The following is a 19859-nucleotide window of genomic DNA, read 5'->3' on the forward strand; positions in this document are numbered from 1 at the left end:
GACTTGCCAGAGTTGATTACTCAGGTGATTAGCCATCCACCCACCCCTCCGCCTTCCCACAGGTTTTGGTTTGAAAACAGTCACATCCTGATTGGTCCAATGAGAGTGTCACAAATAGATCTCTCTTTCAAGCAAAAATTAACATTATTATTCCACGAGCGTGCATTGGATATGGGATTGTAGATGACCTCATATCCAACGAGCGGGAGTGGAATAATCATATAGAAAACTTAACTAAACTAAAACTAAAAAAAAAAAACAAAAAAAAAAACACGCGTACGCTTACCATATTTGTAGAACATGGTATAATGACTCATGTACCATGATGGTGAAGCCAATGAAAACTCGTGAATTGTATTATCCAATGATCCAGTTTTTAAAAATGGCTCTTATCACAGTTTTCAGCGGTTTGACATACAAACGAGGCAAAGGAGTCCATTCTGCTTTGTACTGACCCTTTCGCCTCGTTTGTATGCCTTTTTAAACAAAGGAATATTGGACCGCATGTTCAACTGTGGTAACAGCTATTGGGGTCGATTTTAGTCCAAAACAGGTTATTAATTTAGTGAATTGAAAAATGAGAATTTTATAAAGCCACTAGTCAGTGTAAGAGAGCATAGGCTGTTTATGACAGAGAATTTATTTTCCTTTTTACTTGTACCTTCCACTGGTAGTTTTCAACGGAAATTTGTAAATAAAAGTTTCAAACAAAGCAAAACACTTTTCATAATGACAGTCAGCCTAAGGAAAACAATAAAACAAAACAAGGGTGAAATTCAATAATTGTATATACTTGAAAACTTTCATGTTTTCAGTATACTACTGCGATGTTGTCTCCTCAATGAAAGGACAGCCATTTCCTACAAAAGTTAAAACTACGTAAGGAACACAGTGTTCAAAGCATCTGCTGTACAAAATAATATAATATAGAATCTAAAACCGTAGACTTTGCAAAGAAACAAAGTCGCTTTTAAACAACTGTCTTTTTAAGTATAACTAGTGTGAACAATGCAGATACACAGGGTGTGGAAGAGCATCTGGTTCTAGCAATGGCATGAACATGCAGTGGACAAACTCTCACAAAGCCAGGGACTTGATATCCTTGACAAATTGTTGCTGACATGAAACAAAAATTGTGCCTCATTTCTAGTAGCCAGTTGTAGAAGCTTTGAATGTCTTTGAATAGACTTCAAAAATAGCAGCTTCTTCTTCAATTTATATTTAAATTTTCCTGTGGTGAGAAAACAGAAAATGAAAATTTGATAAGGTAATGTAAGGTACTGTAAATGTTAAGACTACATCGGGCTCAAGTGTCTCATGGGAATCCCTGCTACTTTTGGCCCTAACCACACTAAACTGGATAAATTTGAAAATGCAGCTTTATTTCTATACTTAGGCCTACTGTCAACACTAATCTGTCATAAAAAGAATGAAAGCGTTTTAAAACACACTCTTCAAACTGGAGGAATTCGAAAACCTCTGCTATGCATTTGAGTGTGAAGGTAAACATTTTTAAAACAGAACTTTGTGCAACTGATGATTTCATGATAATCATGTGATTTTCCCACCCAAGTCTTCCTCAAACACAGATCCAAAATGGTCGGTGATTGCTCTGTTTTTAAGAGTCACGCTATAACAGCACAACATAATTATAATAATATATAGATTTAGCCAAGCCTAAAAGCGGAGCTCCAGGGCTGGATTGTTCAAAACCCTGATGAAGAAAACCCAGGTTAAGCGAGAATTTTGATTTGAGTTTGAATAATCTCAAAATACACAAAACAAAAGCAGTGAATACTTCTGTTAACTTTTAATTCTGGGTTAGTGTTAACTGGCTTCCGAACAACCCGGCCCCATTTACAACAAGTTAACCTGACATGAGCCTGTGATCCAATAGAAAACCAGCACTTGGTCAGCAGTCAACTTAAAAAAGTGCGACCTTGATGAGCTCTAAACTTGAACCCACGATATGGTCACATGATACTGCTCAGCTGATACCTTGTTTTGACAGGTGTCAATTGACCATAACATGGATGTCCAATATCAAAGAAGGAGGCTATAAATCAAGGCTGTATGTCTCTGTCAACCTTTTAGCTGGAGTATGGTTGCCACCTTGCATGACTCTGTGGTCGCTGTCATCATGCGTACGTGTCCACGAGCAATACCACTAGCCATGATGACCATGAGAAAATCAGTTCATGGGTTTCCTTTTCTGTCCTATATGGGTATGGGGCTCCACTTGGCAGCCCCGGAGCTCCACTACTATCAGGAAGGAATAACCTACCTTGTGTTTAAGTGCTGTTTTGACTAGATTGGCTGTCTGATCTTTGTTCTTTGCTTTTTTCTTTGACATATTCATTTTCATCTCTTGGCTTTGCACCACCAAATATTGCCAACTGTTGAACACTAGAGGCCACCTCATTAACAGGATCTTTCACTGTACGTGGCTTAAGTTTTAATTTTGGCCTTGCAGCTAGTTCCTCTGTTGAAATAATGAAAAAAAAAAAATAATGGATTGCTTGTCCACTAGGTTCTAAACTACAGGCTGAAATTGTTTATGTCTTTTAGAGAAACTTCAAACACATCATTGGTAATTATTTTTTGGTCAAAGGCATCTTAATAACTGCTGGATAGAAAGATGACCTTTAATTATACATGATAATGTTTTAAGCTACAAGCTTGTGGGGTGGTGTTAAATGAATTACATATTCATCAACATTTCTTACCTGCCGTTGGTTCTCGAAAATCATCTTGTCTTGGAGGTCCTCTCCTGTCTCCTCCTCCTCCATACCCACCTCTACCACCTCCTCCATGTCTTCCCCCTCTTCTTCCTCCGTCATCTCTACCACCCCAACCTCCGTCATCTCTACCACCCCAACCTCCATCATCTCTGCCACCCCAGCCACCATCATCTCTCCCACCCCAGCTTCCTCCGCCACCTCCTCCACTCCAGTTACTGTGGCCTCCTCCTCCTCTATTGCTCCAGTTTCCACCTCCTATTAAGAAGGAAACCAAGACTTGTTAACATGATCAAAAAGGTTGATATTTGGCCAAAAAAAAAATAGATTTAATATTTTTGCAAATGTTGAAATCTACTTTAGGTTACTGTTTTTGTGTCAAAACTCTAGAAACTGTAAGCAAAGTCACTAGTAAGAGGGAAATCATAAGGACAAAACCAATAAGCAAACTGTCCAGCACAATGCTGTCTTCAATTGGATTAACAGCATCAATAAAATATGCAATTTCCATTTAGAAACAAGAGTCATTGTGAGTGCAGCACTAAAAAAATTACCTTGACCTCCATGTCTTCCCCCTCTGTCATCAAATCCACCTACAGTAATAAGGCAGTACAGAAAGAGCAGTTTTCAATGGAGTGTTGTAAAACCAAAACCAAAGTAATCACTTAAACCACTCACAAAGGACACAGAAAAAAACAGGGACCCTGTCAAAACTCAAAGTCAATATATGTAGCCGACACAAAATGCAGGAAAATGTGTGGAAATGAGTCATGATTGGGTTTGGTTTTACTTCTGATTGTATGAAAAAGTGGCAGGAGCTCTTAAAGCCAATGCTGTAACGTAGTAATGCAAAACCAATTACCTTTTGATACTTGAATAAAAACTGCTCTAGTTTAAATTTAAATTCCTGTATGATATAGATGATGGATAAGCACCACTAAACTGCTGGACATTATGACCCTCACCTCTGCCGCCTCTTTGCCCCCCTCTGCCACCGCCACGGCCCCCATCTCGACGCCCCTCAGCAACATCAACTCTTAGTGTTCTCCTCTGATCACCAATCAACTAGTCAACAACATTACATAACATACTGATTAGGAGGTAAAATGCATGAATGGACTAATTTATGACTATAATAGTTGCAGTCTGGATTTCTCTGTCTTATAATACAAGGTTTCTACAGGGGTTTCATTGACGTTTTCAACAGGAGGGCAACTGGTTTTCACAGACGAGCAAAGCATAAACTGAACTTCTTTATGAGAAAAACTTTCTTTGAGATGATCAAACCAGGCAGGCAAAATCATCCTCACAGCTGGTCAATTTGCCTGGTGCTCAGCCTTAATAAAACCCCTGTTTCTATCAATTTTGTTAGAAATCATCTAACATGAAAAATTCTGTTATGACCAATGCAAATGACTGGATTTCTCATTTTAACTCTCCTTACATGTAACTGATGTATCTCTTTTAATGCCAGTTCTGAGAATTTAGTGGTAAATCAAAACAATATCACTAAGCTGATGATTCTCTTTATTTTCATTTCCTTTTTGTTTTAAACCTGCTCACATGCTGCCACAGTGGGAAAAAGATGTTTGAATACTTACTGCACCATCATAAGTTAATGCTTCTTTGAGTGCATTGGCGTCTTCAAACTCAACATAACAGAAGCCTGTAAGTTTATAAATATTTGAACAAAACATAAGATTACAAAACCCATGCCACACTATCTTGGGTGACCAACTAGCATAATTTCCAAGGAAACCCAAACTCCTTTTCCAGCAAACAATTAAATAATTCCAATTGCCAAAACTGATATTTACCTTTGAATTTGTCTGTCTCCCTGTCTCGCACCAAACGAATACTTCTGATATACATCTGATGACAAAATGCAAAATTACTCTTATTGGCACTGGAAGAAATCAAGCACAACTCCAAGAAAATAATTATCAGAATTTACCTGGTAGACCAAAATGGGACAAGAATGGTTAAGGTTGACGAAGATAATGTCACATTAGGATTGCCAACATTTTTAATTTTAATTTTCAACATAATTCCTTTAAGTCAACACTTTATTGGTAAGAACAAAACACAGTGGTAGAGTAGATTTCTGGCTAGAAACAGCAAACCTTGATCACCTCCTCCCTTCCCCCTCTGGGTGAATTAAACATCACTCCTTTGAATTTTTTCCCCTCCCTCATCCTTGCTTAATGTTGCTAAACCACAGGAAAACATGCATCATCGGGGAGGAATCCCCTTGGAAGAATCACTACTAAGTTTTTGGCTCGAAGTAAAATGAGGGTTGATCATACTTCTGATCATAATTTTGAATAGCCGCTGCACAGCTTAACTTTCTTCGATTTATTTGATTTTCTACACCATGGAGAAGTCATAGCCCGCAAATTGTCAACGTGTTGCAATGAATCAACTCTGCTTATCACAAACATCGCAAAATGGCGGGTAGTTTTATCTGCTTCGATATCAATGAAATTATACCTTAATGTCTTCGAAGATCATATCAAGATCTCCTTGAACCGTATCTGGTGGAAGTCCACCGACAAATGCTGTAAACGGAGGTTCTTTTGGAACAGGTTTAGGTCCTCGATCTTTATGTCCTCCTCCACCACCACCGCCACCACCACCACGCCGTCTTCCTCCACCATAGGAAGCTCCATAATCCCTAACAGAAACAGATTTCAGGCGATTTTACACTTGGAAACGAAAACCGAAACTGAAAGTAATAGTATCTATCTCTTACCTTGGGCCATCACCAAAACTGTCGTAAAATCCACCACCCCTGCCACTTCCACTGCCACCGTCGAACTCGTCCGCCATGTTGGCCGAACAGAACACAGACCATAATTGTTTTTAGCAACACAATGAAGCGAGACAGCACGCCTTGTTTTAAGGTTAGCAGCGGTTACTCAAAGAGCAGACTTGTCTTCAAATATTTCTTCTTAAACTGTCCCTCAAATAAATTCATTATGGCGGCCATGATGGAAACTTCCGAAGCAAACTCACAAGGTAAGTATCAAGAAAATAGACCATGATTCCGTGGAGTTTTATCGCATTTTTCAACTTTTCGTGGTATGTAATAGACAGTAACTACTAACTGTCATTTAATTTTCATTTTAAGAAACAGAAGATCGGGCGCGTCTGAGGTTCCAAGTTGAATTAGAGTTTGTTCAGTGTCTAGCGAACCCTCATTATTTAAATTGTAAGTTCTTTGCTTTATGCAATATGATTATGAAGCTTGTTGATACTTAATATTCCACCATACTACAGTTATATGTTTCTGCCTGTGCACATGGCTTTGGGTGTAAATTATGGCAAGATAATAAATTATGCATCTATCAATGTTAACCCCAAGCGGGGGGGAGGGGGGGGGGAGGGGGGGGACCCTGGGCATATGTGGGGCATTTGACTTTTCAGAAGAATTTGTCGTCAAAATTCCCACTGTGGGGCCCCAAAATTTGGTCAAATCAGATCAAATATCCCCACCTGTTTTGTTCTACTGGCGCTCGTGATCTTTAAGAGAGGCATTCTCCTAGTCAATGGATAGAAAATATTTAATAGAATTCCAATGCTTGATTCTCTGATGAAAAGCGAGTCGACATTATCAGCAATCCACACAATCCACACTTACTTACTTAATCCCCACAAAGTAAGGTGTTCCATCAATTTATATTGAAAATAAGTAGTGAGAAGTAGTGTTGTTGTAAAAATATAAAAACAAGTGCTTACTTCTATTAAAAACAGCCGTCTTTCAGGGCTTTAGCCGTCCTACTTCAATTCCAAGATGGTTGGCACACAGATGAGCATATGGAACGATTTGACTTGGTCTCATTCCTCTGCGCAAAAAAAGCAAACGTCCCCACCCTAGGACCCAGATTCCTAGTCAAATTTCTGAGGGTGGGGAAGGCAATAGAGGTCAAATGCCCCACATATGCCCATGGTCCCCCCCCCCACTCAGGCTTAGCATTGATAGATGCATAATGACTGTCACAAATAGCAGCAACATAGCAAACACCAGGATGAAACAAAACTGCAAGAGTCAAAATTAATGACATGTCTACCGATCTTATTTCTCACCTTTCATTAACATGTGAACTCTGTTCAATCATTTTGTGTTTTGCCACCATCAATTATGTTAGCAGACCTCTCAGGAGACAGAGGCTCCACTCTGAAGGCTGTGATTGGTAGACTTTGATCTTTCATCTTTGTTCGTCTTTTCAAAATTTGCTAGTTGTTGTCAGAATTATGATTGACTGCAGCAAAAAATGCAATCTTAGTAAGGATTTGAACTTCAGAATTTGATTGTTATTGAGAAGTGCAGTAAGCTTGTCACCATAAGTGCAATATTGAAACATTAAAACAGAGGACATCTGAGGAAGTCATGGCTGGCCTTGTATGTAGACATTGTTTTATATGTATTAGCACCTCACAAATTCCTCCAGTGTTGAAGTGGAATGCCACATGCAAATCAGGCTTCTAGTGGCTTATGTCCTATACACTACAAGCATTTTGCCTTTTGATGGATTTTTTTTTATTCAAAATCAGTTGTATTTATATCTGTCCACAGTTCTGGCTCAGAGAGGCTTCTTTAAAGAGCAGTCATTTGTAAATTACTTGAAGTATCTGCTGTACTGGAAGAAGTCAGAGTATGCCAAATTCTTAAAGTGAGTGGAAGTTTTTGGTACAAATATGCAAAAAAATAAAATAATGTTAACTAGTAACTGTTCTGGAAGAACAAAATCATGATTGCTGATCAGGCATTTTTTTTCTAATCTTATGAATGGTCTCTTTCCCTCATAGATACCCTCAGTGTCTACATTTTCTTGAACTTCTCCAATATGAACATTTTCGCAGGGAACTTGTGAACCCTGCCTGTGCTAAGTTCATTGATGAACAGCAAATTCTTCACTGGCAGTATTATTCCAGAAGAAGGATGAGGATCAGTGTACCAAAAGCATCTGGACAAACAGGTTCTGGGTCTGAGGCTGAACCATCTTAAAAAATGAATATTCCCTGTTTAAAATGTTATGTACCATAGTGTAAATATGTTTCAAGCTCTTTGTATCTGCCCCACCAAGGTTCTCAGAAATATAAAGGAGTAGATGTAACATGGTTTAATTTTCCAACTGTTTGAAGCTCACCTGCAGATGAGTCAAATTCAGGACACTGGTAGCTTTGTTTGTTATCCAGTTACAAGTAGTGTTAAAGCGCTTGAATTTCAACACAAATGTGACAACTGTTGAGCGTAGAAGTTTGATGACATTTGACATCAACCTGATATTGAGATAACATAATTTGTTTCGTCACTGTCTTTACACTATCATTCTATTCTCATGTAGACAGGCAGTTGCCCTCATTTTGATTACAATTACATGCAATGCATGTGGTACTTAGCAGGGGTTTCATTAACATTTTCAGCAGGGGGGCAACTGGATCTCATAGGTGGGCGAAGCTTTTTGAACTGAACTTCTTTAAAAGGTAGTCTTTCCTCTACATGTAAATTGTCAAACCAGGCGGGCAAAATCAATTTGTGTGGTGCCTGGCCCTTAATGAAACTCCCGACTTAGTCTAGTAGATACCACATCTAAGTTACATAAGTTGAGAGGGGTTACCTTGAGAATAAAGCCTAATGTGGGAAGTAAACTCTCTTACCCCTTATCATCTCTTAATGATAATCAAGGAATCAAAATTTTTAGCTTAGAACTCAACCATCTCTTGTCCATCAACATCCATAAAAAAGTGTTGTATAAGTTCTTTGAAATTGATTTTGTGATAAAAATTAACGCTATAAGCGGACAATGTTTTGACCGTTCAATGGTCATTTTCAAGTTCGGTAGAAGAATAAACTTGAAAATGGTGAATGGTCGAAACTTTGTTTGCTAATAGCGTCAGTTTTTATCACAAAGTGCTGTATGGTGTGAAAAGGCATAAAACAAAAACACATTGCATGCAAATTTCTTCTTTATTAAATACCTATTTGTAAACTACAACTTATTAAGAAAGATTCAATAAATTAAATGTACAAAGAAGTATCTTAATATATTGTAACTGAGTCTTCAAAGCAGAAAAGCCTTTGTTTAAGTGAAAGCTTATTGCATGGTTGAATGGTTGAATTGTAGACACTTTAACAATGCTACTGCTTTCAGTTAGTTACCAATTGGTCGTTAACTACATGTTGTTAAAAACGGAAAGTAAATACACCAACACTGCATCAACACTGATTGGGCACCAAGTGCCAGACTATTGTAGTCCCAAAGGTAAGGAAACTTCATGTGTTACTGCCTCAATTTGGCCATCAGTATTCAGGGAAGAATGAGGAAATATACAGTATAATATATCAATAAGACTTAAGACTGAGGTACTCTCCCTTTCCATATCCAGAAAAAGAAAAGAAAAAACAAGAAAGATAAGAAAATACCAGAACAAGGTAAATGAAAATTGAATCTATCAACTGACTGTACACATGCAATGCAAAAAATAGTCTTGTGTATAATATCATTTTGTCAAGTTCAATGTAAAATAAAAATAATTATATTGTATTGAATAATATTATAAATTCTGTGAGCTATAATGACCAATCATGAAACAAACACTTGTTTCGTAGGTCATCCAATATTCTTATGAAACTTGTCTTTATATCATGCTGTCACTTGGTAATTTCTAGACATACGTGATAATGTACTTAACTACGTTTTATCACTCAACAGTAAATTTCTCACAATGAATTTATAAAAGAATTAAAACATATACTTTTCCCTGCAAGGCACAAACCAGGTGCAGATCAATACTGGTTTCCACAGTTTTACAGAAATCAGTCAGATTTTCTGAATGATTCAGAAACCCAGGAAAGGGGACTTAGGGGAAGTTAAAATCCAAAGTATTTCTTGGGGAGCATGGTCCTGGACCCCTTATGCACCTTTGGCCATTGTTTTGGAAATCAATAACCATTTATCCCAGATCTGCACCTGCAAACTCTATGGTTGAAAGGTTTTCAGGCATAAAATACATAGAGGATATTACATGGTGGCGAGAAGATATGAATTTTATGTTCGAGTGGCAAGAACAATATCTCACGAGTGAGTGAAGTGAATGAGTGAGATATTGTTCTTGCCACTCGAACATAAAATTCATATCTTCGAGCCAACATGTAATGTTCTTTTTATTATATGGAGAAACCAATTCAACAAAAGCAAAAGGCGGGAATCGTGCTGTCATTGAACAATACGACACTCACAAAGGTGACATACGGAAAATACGCCACTCGGGTCCCGGATGAAGTGGCGTATGGAATGTACGAGTGGTTTAGTTCCCAGTAAAACACTCTTCTCCATATAATAAATAACTATTAAATTTTGTGGTCGAAGATGTAAAGATAAGTAAAAGAATTGAAAATCTAATAATAATTATCACTGCAAAGAGGACTAACTCAAATATTTCTAAGTACAATAAAATGATTAACAAATGAGAATTGCTTCTTTAATGCTTGACGAATTGAAAATATCTGAATGAATCAGACTAAAACTTCAACATACTGTACAAAATGTACACAAATTATGGTAAATTGCACAATCTTCCAAAATAATATGCCTCAAAAACTAAATAATTATTACCATCTTGCGTATAATAACAATAGAAACAATAATTATAACTGTAAGGTCAATAATGTACATTTTTCAAAATAGAATGATGTAACTAATAAAAGTAATTTAATCTGAGAAATTAAGCTTTATGAATTGCAGCAAATTTCTGGCCAATTCTATGTTACTCGTAAAGAATTCAGCAGCTCTATTGCCTTGTCAACCTCATTTTCAGGCACCTGAAAGAAACAAAGATTTATTGGATTTCCATACTTACTGTGTTATTTAACAAAAATTATTTCTTTTAACATTGATCTGCGAATTTGGCCATTTCCACTGCACCCCATCAGACCAGCATTTATCTCCAGTTTCTGTAGCATGAAATGACCTGGAGCATTTCTCCTCCCCATTCACCTGAATACTGGCCCATTGCAGAGTTGCACACTGCACAGAGGGAGAAGCTGTGAGAGTTATTCCTCTCACCCAAGAACACAACACAATAACTGTGGCCAGGTTCAAATGCACAATGGTCAATCTAAAGCCCAGCTTAGTCCACTAACCATAAGACCAGTACACCTCCCATAATGTACAAACCGAAAAGAAAGATGATATCCCCTGATTACTAAGTTTCCTTATTCCCATCATCTTTTTGTTGCATTGATGCTCTAGGAAGAAATTGGATGTTGATACATTACAATATTGTCATGAGCTCTTTGTTTGCGCCTCAAAGACAGTGCTCAAGAAATCATGACAGTATGTAAGATATTGTAGGGATAGTAGACAGTAAATTTGAGACATTGCAGGAAGGGGAGACAAGCATCTTTTCTGGGAGCCAGAGGCAGGGAAGCATGGAAGGTGCATGAAATTGAGGGCAAAAAGTAGGTGGTGCAGAAGTCTCTCAATCAAGGTTAAAATGTGAGAAAATGGAAATGAAGCAGTACTACATTTATTTAAGGGTGAGGGATGGGAGAGAGAAAGCAAGGGAGTAGAGGGTTCATGGAGAAGGTGGGTTACTTCAAACACCTACCACAAATATTATTTGTGTAGATATGCAACTGCAAATATCAGTAAGAGTTTTCTAGTGCTTTTTTCTGTTTAATAGCATGTATCTATAAACTGGCAATGAGCAGATAATCCTATCAGCATATGTTGATAGATACATAAAGAAAAGATGGCAGGGGGATGGCATCGTTAAAAAGTTGATGAAAAATTCTAAAGGGGGCATCAGTTGCAGGGGGTACAAGCTCATTAGAAATTTCCAAGTAACTGTATTATATATACTTAGGCAATAAAAGTAGCCACAGTTACTAATTTGTCAATTAGAAACTGAATCTATATTAAAATGAAGGAAAAGAAAGATTATTGTAGTTGTTTTTGTCAGTCATGATTGAGATAATTATTTTACAAAAGTGACAAAGTCATGCATGCAGCGTTGAAAGCAATGCTAACCATAAGATATTAAAACTTATTTCATACATGTAATTAATGACTTGTTGATAATCAAGAGTACATACCAACAGATGATCATAAAGGAAAGTGCAGATGTAAAAAGAGCTACACAAAGCGTCAGTTAGAGGTTCAGATAACTGCGCAACTATGCCACTCTCCTCTAAAAACAATACACAAATAGCTTGAAATTAATTCATGGAAATAAAAAGTGACTGTGGAAAACACATCAGCTCTACCTTTAAATACTTTTGATGGCAACAACTCACAACTCTGTTATTTCTCATGTGTCATGTGGGACTTAAGACAGAGTTAACTGTCACAACAGAAGCCAGTGTGAAACTGTGAACCAAAAAGAGTCATATGACCAGCTAAATGTTTTTGAGGTTGACTGCTGGAATCATAAAAATTCAGTGGTATTTTGTAATAAGTATTTGCTAGCGACTTGTTACCAAAAGAAGTTAAAGGTAGCTTGCATTGGTTTTTCCACAGCACTTATCTGACTTGCAGGTCTATACATACCAGTGTATGACCGAGGCCATAAGTACTGATGTAATAAGTGGACATAAGTACATCTGCTAAGGGTTCTGCGATCTGAGCAGCAACACCAGTTTCATCTACACAACACACAACAAGTAGATAGAAGCAAACAAAACTATGATGCAATTACTTTTAATTTTTTAATTTAATATTAGGCATTCAAAGAGCATTAAGTAACAGTTATCTAATAAATTCTCTACATGATTTATGACAAAACAAAAACAGTGCAAAGGTAAACATTGCATCACAGAGGACAGCAGGAGTTGTTTAATTCTCTAGTAAGAACAGTTAAATCAAGAAGAAGTAGAAGAAGACAGACTTTAGTAAGCAAACACTGTAGTTTATGTAACAACACAAAGAAACAAGACTGGATATTTTGCAAAGGTTTAATGCTATAGACCCTATGGAAAAATGGTGCCTAAATTTGAATAACAGTACTTATACATCCTAAGTCTTGCATTCATGTGAAAAATCCTTTGTCTGGAAACAGCAGTACGAGGCTAAGGATGTATAAAGTATTGTTATTCAAATTTAGGCACCATTTAGGCAAAGCGTCTGTTTAGTGGGAGACAAGTTTTCCAAGTGCTGCAGGTTTCCCAAGTGTCTATACATGCATGTAATCACACAAAATGTTTCAAAATTCTATTCCATTCAGTAGCAGACATTGAAACAACACGGTCAGCTGGCAAGCTGGTCAACCAGCTAGCCAAGCAGCATGTAGGGCTGACTCTCTATCCATCCACTCAGTTCACTGATCTTCTGATTACTTATTTACTTTATTTTTTTAAAACTAATTTAACGGTGATTTCAAAAAGAAGTGAAAGTAAACTATGATGTTTCGAAGTCATTTTGACTCCATTATCAAGCAGAGAAAGTTAATTTATAGTGTCCAAGGTGTAAGAATATATTTAATTGTAATACAGTCTAATTAGGAGTCCTTACTAGGTGTCCACAGTTAAATGTTATTTTCTTTTATCTACTTGATAATGCAGTGAAGATGACTTCGAAATGTTGTAGTTTACTTTTGCTTCTTTTTGTAATCAATTGTATTTTGAAAATATGTTTTCTTAAAAGTTAGCATTCAATTTTTAACAAGCACTAACCAAACCCAAGGGGAGCATCTCCAACACGAATCATTTTCCATCCTTCGTCATTGGTGTTTGTGTAAAGAGAGCCTTCAGGAAATCTGTTGTTTTGTAAATAAGCAATTCTGTCACTTTTTTCATAATATTGAGTAAACCCATCTGAGTGAACTCATTTGCAATATTATGGGAAACACACAACTGAGATATGCAATAATGCAGAAAGCTGGATACAGCTGTGACCCTTTGAATGTTGGCTTATATTTCTACACGTAGGCACATTATACATAGCAAGTGTTTTCACCTTGACAAAGCCTCACTGTCCAACACTAAAGAAATGTCTCCTTCCACAATGGAAATATGGAAAAATGGCTCGTAATGCTCATCAACTGGTGTCCTACAAAAGGGATTGAAACTGTTCACCAGTGTGCTAAGCATGCATGTGGGGTCTCTTGTCTTAAAGTGATCAGTTTTTCTTATGAAGACAAATTAAAAACAAGTAAATTATTGTACAGAAACTGGCAGAGAAACAAAAACTCAATCTTAATGGCACAGAATTTCATTCTATTTCCTCAGAGGAAAATACTGAGTTTGAATTCACAATGTCTTATTGATATTAAACTAAGTAGCTCAGCTTGCCAACAACTTTTAATTCAATTTATAGTATGTAAACTAACGTCCTGGAAATGTTGATACAGTACAACATAAAAACATTAGGTTTAAAAGATTAGTCAAAGGAAGTAGAAGTTTACTTTGAATAAAACATCAGATCAAGTATGATGGTCGCTAAGCTTGGCAACATTCGAAAATCCAAACTTGTCACGTGAAATCTGTTCTTTGGACACGTGAAAGGGTGGACAATTGGTCTGTGTTCATCTGAAAGAAAAAACACACGTTAACATAAGAAATCCACTTGTATAACTATTCTTCTTAATAAATATGCAGTGCATGCAAAAGCTCATCATCATCATCATCATCATCATCATCAAAAATTACATGCATACATACATACATCCTTTATTATCTTTCCCCATGGGGGCTTTTTGAAGACAATATGGTACAATACTACAATTAAATACTAATATACTAAAATTAATAATATTACATTCTAATTTAGATAATCACAAATTTAAAAACTCTACAATTAATTTACGTTTCAATGCTTTTTTAAAAATTGAAATAGTTCTACTGAGTTTTGAAGTGAGGTCCAATGCGTTCCAGATGGTAGTTTTCCTATAATAAATATGTTCTTTGGCCAGTGGCAGTAACCCAACATTTTAAATTAACCTGCTTTTCTCTCATTAATTTTGATCATTCCAGCCATTCTTTCGCCGATTGACAAGGTCACAGGTTCCAACCCTGTTCCACTGTCCTTAAAGATCTTGTAGTTTTGGGATAGACACTTAATGGCAGTGTCAAGGTCCACCTCTTTCACCTAGTAAAGAGAAAAGAATATTACTTGTTTATAACTTACAGTGAACTGCTGTTTCATGCTTATCAAATTTGGATTTTTTTGTGGATCTTAAAACATTGACACTCTGCTGACATGTGTATCTTTTATCTTAGCTCAATTGTCAGTCATTTGGGTTATGTAACAGGTAAGGTTAGCCTGAGAGAGGGAGATGACTGATGTGGACCTATGGTTTAAGGCTTTTTACAAGCCTACATAGATGCTTAATCAGGCCAATGCTTTAGAAATGTCAGCTTAGATAGCATGACGTGGTGAGGAATTTGGCTACTCTCTTCAGATGGAATGGTTGCCCATCTTGAGTTATCCCTAACGTTTTTGCTAGGTCACTGTTAGTGATGTCACTGGTATCCATGCATACTCCTGGGTGACAGTGGAGTCACCAAAAACACTAAGTGACCCCAGCTAATATTAGAACCCGTACTGTTGAAATGACATTACCAGGAGTCTGACAACCTCCAGCCACTTATGACCACTACATCCCCACATTGTGTAGTTCCAGAAAATATCCAGAAAATATCCAAACCTCCCCATACCTCCCCATATCTCCCCACCCTTCATACATTTCTTTAAATTTTTTGGTCTCATAGAACCCCCCACCCCCCCCAGGAAATTCCAAACCCTTCTGTGGGGGGAGTATGGATATTTTCTGGAACCCCACATTTACATTATATCATGAAGTCATTTACTGTTACAGAAGAAAAATTATAGAAGAATTTGCTATCACTTACTCAGAAGGCAACTCAAAAACCTACCAAGACATAATCTGATTGATAAGTTGAAATGACAAGGACTGAGACTTTAAAGTCTGCCAACGGAGAGATGACTGTCTTGACAATTCTACTGATACCAGTAAGCTGATGACTCCCGTAAGCTCCAGCAGAGACACTCAATACTCGCCAAACAAGATCAGGCATGTCAATACTCTCACTTTGTGGAAGCTCTGTAAGTGTTCGAAAAGAGAATGATATATAAACAGGTGTTCACTACATTTGTTCTGATACAGAATTGTACTTGATCCTCTGCAAGAACTACCACAATATAATTCATCTGAAATATGTGGACTGCACAAATTAAAGTCCCCCCATGGTCTCCCTGTGTACCTTCGTGTCAGCCATGTTTTGAAAGAGGTCAGAGGTCATTTTTTGCTTTGCCTTGGTCAGACTGGGAAATCATCAATAATTATAGTTCCCATTGCTTTGGTCTTATTTTCCTAACATTTTTTCTTTCTTTTCTTGACAAACACAACCAAGATTAAGACCAAGGTAGTGAAAATTGAGACATCATCAAGATACATTATAGTCTGGTTCTACTAGTCTGGCAAAATAAAAGGCAAATCCTAGGATACAAGGTTCTTGTCTTGAGCTCAAGAGAAAAGGACAAAAATCGTTTGACTTTTGGTTGGATCAAGAGAGTTAGCAAATTAAATTAAGCTTTTTATGTACAGTAGATAGGAATACTGTGCATTATACAATAATATGCTTCAAATGAAACTCAAAAATCAATACCAGTTACCAGGCTCTACTGATACTGAATGGATATTTTTTAAAACCACAAGCTTTTATTTGGTGTGAAGGCTTGTTTTGGCGTAATTCCTAATGTAAACTATAACATAGCCAGTGGACATCAGTAGCCCAAGTGTTCATCCATAACTCCATAGACGCATGCTAAGCATGAACCAGTTCTTGAGAAAGTTGGACTGGCCGCTAGGGGAAGTGCTTTAATTAATTAGCAAGCGGGCAGTAGCACTATATTCCCAGTCATGCACAGTAGGAGTCAGGAAGTGAATTTTATCATGTATATAGCACTTAGAAAATTAATAAACAAAAGAGTGTGTGTCCACTATTTAAACAATGAAGTGTCAATTTTCAAACTGCAGTCCAAAGATCTACTTAGTACATTTTCAAACAAAAAAAATGCACCTCTGGCATTTGCAGCATTCAAAATGTTTCTCTTGTCCTGCCATGCCAGGTACTTGCCATAATTCTCTGATACTCAAACTTGACAGACTCAGTGTGTAAACTGAGAGTTTATAAGGGACAAAATGACACAAAGAACTGATCCATGCATCTTGCATGTTAGATTGGCATTTATTCAATAGTGGTTTTAGGTAATATGGAACTACATGTTTTTTGATTCTTCCTTAATTCAAAAAGTGATTTCTTGTATTATTTATTCAATAATATTATAACTTGTGGTCCTATCTATTTAGTGAGTACCGCCTTGAACTTACTTTCTGTGGGGTATAACCTTATCTATCATTCAATTTCCTCATCATGGAAAAAAGAAAACAAAACAAAAAGAAAAACAAAAAAAGATTACACTGGGTTCTGTTGACTCACCAGGCACCAGATATCATGTTTTATTTTTTTCATAATATTGTTGTTAATTTTTAATGAGTTCAATATTAAAAGTCAAATTCCATTTTTCGGATGGAGAAAAACAAACTGTCACCAAATTTGCATTTCTATATGAACACTTCTTTTGCTTGACAAACAAAATAATTATTGTTTGGTGAAAGAAAAGGACGAAAAGAACACTGCATGCTTCCAATGTAATGCATGCAAAACAAGGTCATGATATAGTGACCTTGGGCATGAACAACCATTTTAATTTAAAATATAGAGTTTAAGTTTAACAATACCCCTGACCTTGATTCACTCCTTATTTTATGGTGATTGTATTGTGCTACAGAGACAGATTATGTCACTATAGGTGAGATTCAACTAATCTCACTGGCATTGATGTTTAAAAGCTCTTTCTCTAATATACTGATCAAGTTCAACCTTTTATTTGCCACAAAAAAGTGACCTTCCACACAAACATTTAAAGTTGACCTGATTAACACGGATTGCTGAGTTACATCCTACTCTGTATTAAAGAAGTATTAATAGCAACTTATGTCTCTTTCTTGAACAGTTGCAATTAATCAGCAATCCAAGTTGTTCCCCTCCGGGTTTTGTCCCTGTGTGGTTTGCTCAATTCAACCACAAAGTTTTCCAAGCACAATTGTATTAATCATGTGATTTTTATTTGACATTCCAAAAAAATCCTCAGTTTCCAACCACATCTGCTGGAGAGTAATTGGGTTTACTCTGATGATTTAGACTCCATTTTTCTTTTGTATTGGTTTGATTATAAAGCGGATTTTTTATATTAATTTTTGATTGCACAATTGTTACAGCAGGGTTCACAGACTTTATTGATACTACCTCAGTTTTAAAGCTATTTTTCCTGTTTCTACTGGTTGTAAAAACATTCCTCAGGGATTTCTGAACCAACTTGAGCTTATATATTTAACCTTTCAGCTCTGCTGGGATCTATTATTTTTGTTGGCATGTTTTATTTATAGATTTATATTTATTCGGTATACCGTATTCGGCTGGTTTTGAAGTTATTTTCCGGCTTCTGATGGTAGTAAAAATATTTCTGAACCAACTGCAATATATAACCATCCATCTCAGTTTTGTTGGGCGCTATCAGTTAACCATCTTGGTATCACATGCAACGCTATGAAAAGTCACGTTAGTTACACGCGCACCTTACTTTAGGCATACATTTGCACAAGTTATAAAACCAAAAAAAAAAAAATTGCAAAAAAAAAAAAAACAAATAATAAAAAAAAAAAAACACTCAACAAAAAAAACAGTCAACATATTCTCTCACAAACCCTACACCGCAACCTTATTTTTTCGAATTAACTAAGCTTACGTTTATACAACCGCAATTTGTGTCTACATAATACATGTACTCACCTTTACAAAGATCTTCCTCTACGATAATCGTATAACCATCCCTAGTTTCGGTAAAACTGAAAAATCTTGGCCTGCAAAACACACACAGAGAGGTAAGAAAGGATGCGAGGCAAGTTTGACCAAGTTTGCCACGTAATGAATTTAGCGCGGGAAGAAATCGGGAAAAAAACGGGATCATGTAAGCTGGTACACACAATAGAATCACAAAGACACCGGTTAGACCCGACCAGTACCACCAACTAAGGCGATTTATGAAACCCTAAACGAGGTGTTAACTATATCTATAACTTCTTCACTCTGCGTTGAACTAATAGAAGAATCAGTCAGGGGAAAAATAAAGGTTCTCGAGTCTGATACGTAAGCTTACCTTGATCGAGGTAGTAATGAAATTTTTATTAGCGCATGTGTATATAAAGGAATTGCGTCCTTCTTCAAGTTTGAAACCCGAAGCTTGTGTTCAAGAATGTGAAGCTCAGAAGAATGACTCTTAGATCCATTCATCATTTTCCTACTCCAACGCAAAAATCGACGGCGATCGAGTTAGTGAGTTGTCGTGCGTGCGCTACAAATGGATTGCGCAGATGAAAGCGGTATGAGAAACCACTTGTTCGACTTCCCGCGGTTTAGCCTGATTCGTCAAATAAGCTGACGCACACTGTGAATATCCTTGTTAATTGCACTTCCTTTTAAAGTCATCTTAGATAAATACGGTCAGTTCCGGATCACGGCTCACCAGCAACATATAAGTATATCGAAATAAACAACTTAAAATTCAGGTCAATGAGTTTCACAACATCGCTAGGTGCAAATGCCCCACAACAAGATTCCACGGCCGGTGCCTCGATCTCGGTTCTTTTCGACGTTTAGTTGATGGTGGTGAACATGAAGGAAGTCTATAGGAATTTACGCAGCCGGAAAAACCTCAGTTATTTGTAAAAACAATTTCTTATGCAATCCTTTGAAGCGATTTGAATGATTTTTAGCGTTTCACGTGGAACATTGGGTACTAGGCACGACAATGCGCGGTTACAAGGCAATGCAAGCGACTGCCTGAGTGGGGTACAGTACAGGCACAAAAGTAAATGCACAATTTATTATTGAGTGCTCTTTCATACAAATTACAAATTTTGGGACAAAATTTAATCTGAAACAGCTCAATGTCTCTATTTTGATATGAACTGATAGAAAAAAACCCTTTCCAGTAGTTCTGCAAGGAATTATAGCAACGTGGCAACTTGCCTTAC

The 19859-nt window shown here is 36.9% G+C and overlaps 3 protein-coding genes across 4 annotated transcripts; 1 reads left to right on the forward strand and 2 right to left on the reverse strand.

Annotated features, from left to right (window-relative positions):
* Positions 1–267: 267 nt before the first annotated feature.
* Positions 268–5567, reverse strand: LOC145464181 (eukaryotic translation initiation factor 4H-like). The gene is made up of 9 exons (XM_081447989.1): positions 5491–5567; positions 5229–5412; positions 4556–4610; positions 4340–4404; positions 3704–3803; positions 3293–3331; positions 2727–2996; positions 2285–2482; positions 268–1231 (listed from the first exon to the last, which is right to left on the reverse strand). Exons 1-8 carry the CDS (start codon positions 5565–5567, stop codon positions 2292–2294), a joined length of 981 nt encoding a protein of 326 aa, XP_081304115.1. The 3' UTR covers positions 268–1231; positions 2285–2291.
* Positions 5568–5611: 44 nt separating this feature from the next.
* LOC145464183 (mediator of RNA polymerase II transcription subunit 31-like) lies at positions 5612–8592 on the forward strand. Its single transcript, XM_081447991.1, has 4 exons — positions 5612–5756; positions 5869–5949; positions 7315–7411; positions 7548–8592. The coding sequence occupies exons 1-4, from the start codon at positions 5612–5614 to the stop codon at positions 7744–7746; spliced, it is 522 nt and encodes a 173-aa protein (XP_081304117.1). The 3' UTR covers positions 7747–8592.
* A 98-nt stretch (positions 8593–8690) lies between these two features.
* LOC145464180 (cytosolic arginine sensor for mTORC1 subunit 1-like) lies at positions 8691–19850 on the reverse strand. 2 transcript variants are annotated; one of them, XM_081447988.1, is made up of 9 exons: positions 18983–19850; positions 18616–18686; positions 15616–15803; positions 14680–14827; positions 14145–14268; positions 13697–13789; positions 13414–13496; positions 11839–11933; positions 8691–10563 (listed from the first exon to the last, which is right to left on the reverse strand). In XM_081447988.1, exons 1-9 carry the CDS (start codon positions 19117–19119, stop codon positions 10504–10506), a joined length of 999 nt encoding a protein of 332 aa, XP_081304114.1. In that variant the 5' UTR covers positions 19120–19850; the 3' UTR covers positions 8691–10503. The 2 variants fall into 2 exon arrangements, with proteins under 2 accessions (XP_081304114.1, XP_081304113.1); XM_081447987.1 differs by lacking the exon at positions 11839–11933 and adding an exon at positions 12293–12387.
* Between the last annotated feature and the right edge of the window lie 9 nt (positions 19851–19859).

The sequence above is a fragment of the Orbicella franksi genome, chromosome 12 (genome assembly GCF_964199315.1).
Source record: "Orbicella franksi chromosome 12, jaOrbFran1.1, whole genome shotgun sequence".
Taxonomy (NCBI): Eukaryota; Metazoa; Cnidaria; class Anthozoa; order Scleractinia; family Merulinidae; genus Orbicella; species Orbicella franksi.

Bases quoted from the DNA above. Each gene is read 5' to 3' on its own strand.
- LOC145464181 (XM_081447989.1), bottom strand. From the start codon at position 5,567: ATGGCGGACGAGTTCGACGGTGGCAGTGGAAGTGGCAGGGGTGGTGGA. The intron at 3,804-4,339 runs GTAAGTATTCAA...GTTGTTGACTAG, and splicing joins CATTAACTTATGATGGTGCA to TTGATTGGTGATCAGAGGAG. The intron at 2,997-3,292 runs GTAATTTTTTTA...CCTTCTTAATAG, and splicing joins GGGAAGACATGGAGGTCAAG to GAGGTGGAAACTGGAGCAAT.
- LOC145464183 (XM_081447991.1), top strand. From the start codon at position 5,612: ATGAAGCGAGACAGCACGCCTTGTTTTAAGGTTAGCAGCGGTTACTCA. The intron at 5,757-5,868 runs GTAAGTATCAAG...TTTCATTTTAAG, and splicing joins TTCCGAAGCAAACTCACAAG to AAACAGAAGATCGGGCGCGT. The intron at 7,412-7,547 runs GTGAGTGGAAGT...TTTCCCTCATAG, and splicing joins GAGTATGCCAAATTCTTAAA to ATACCCTCAGTGTCTACATT.
- LOC145464180 (XM_081447988.1), bottom strand. From the start codon at position 19,119: ATGATGAATGGATCTAAGAGTCATTCTTCTGAGCTTCACATTCTTGAA. The intron at 14,828-15,615 runs GTAGGTTTTTGA...TCTCTTTACTAG, and splicing joins ATCAATCAGATTATGTCTTG to GTGAAAGAGGTGGACCTTGA. The intron at 13,497-13,696 runs GTGAAAACACTT...ACAAAACAACAG, and splicing joins GACAGTGAGGCTTTGTCAAG to ATTTCCTGAAGGCTCTCTTT.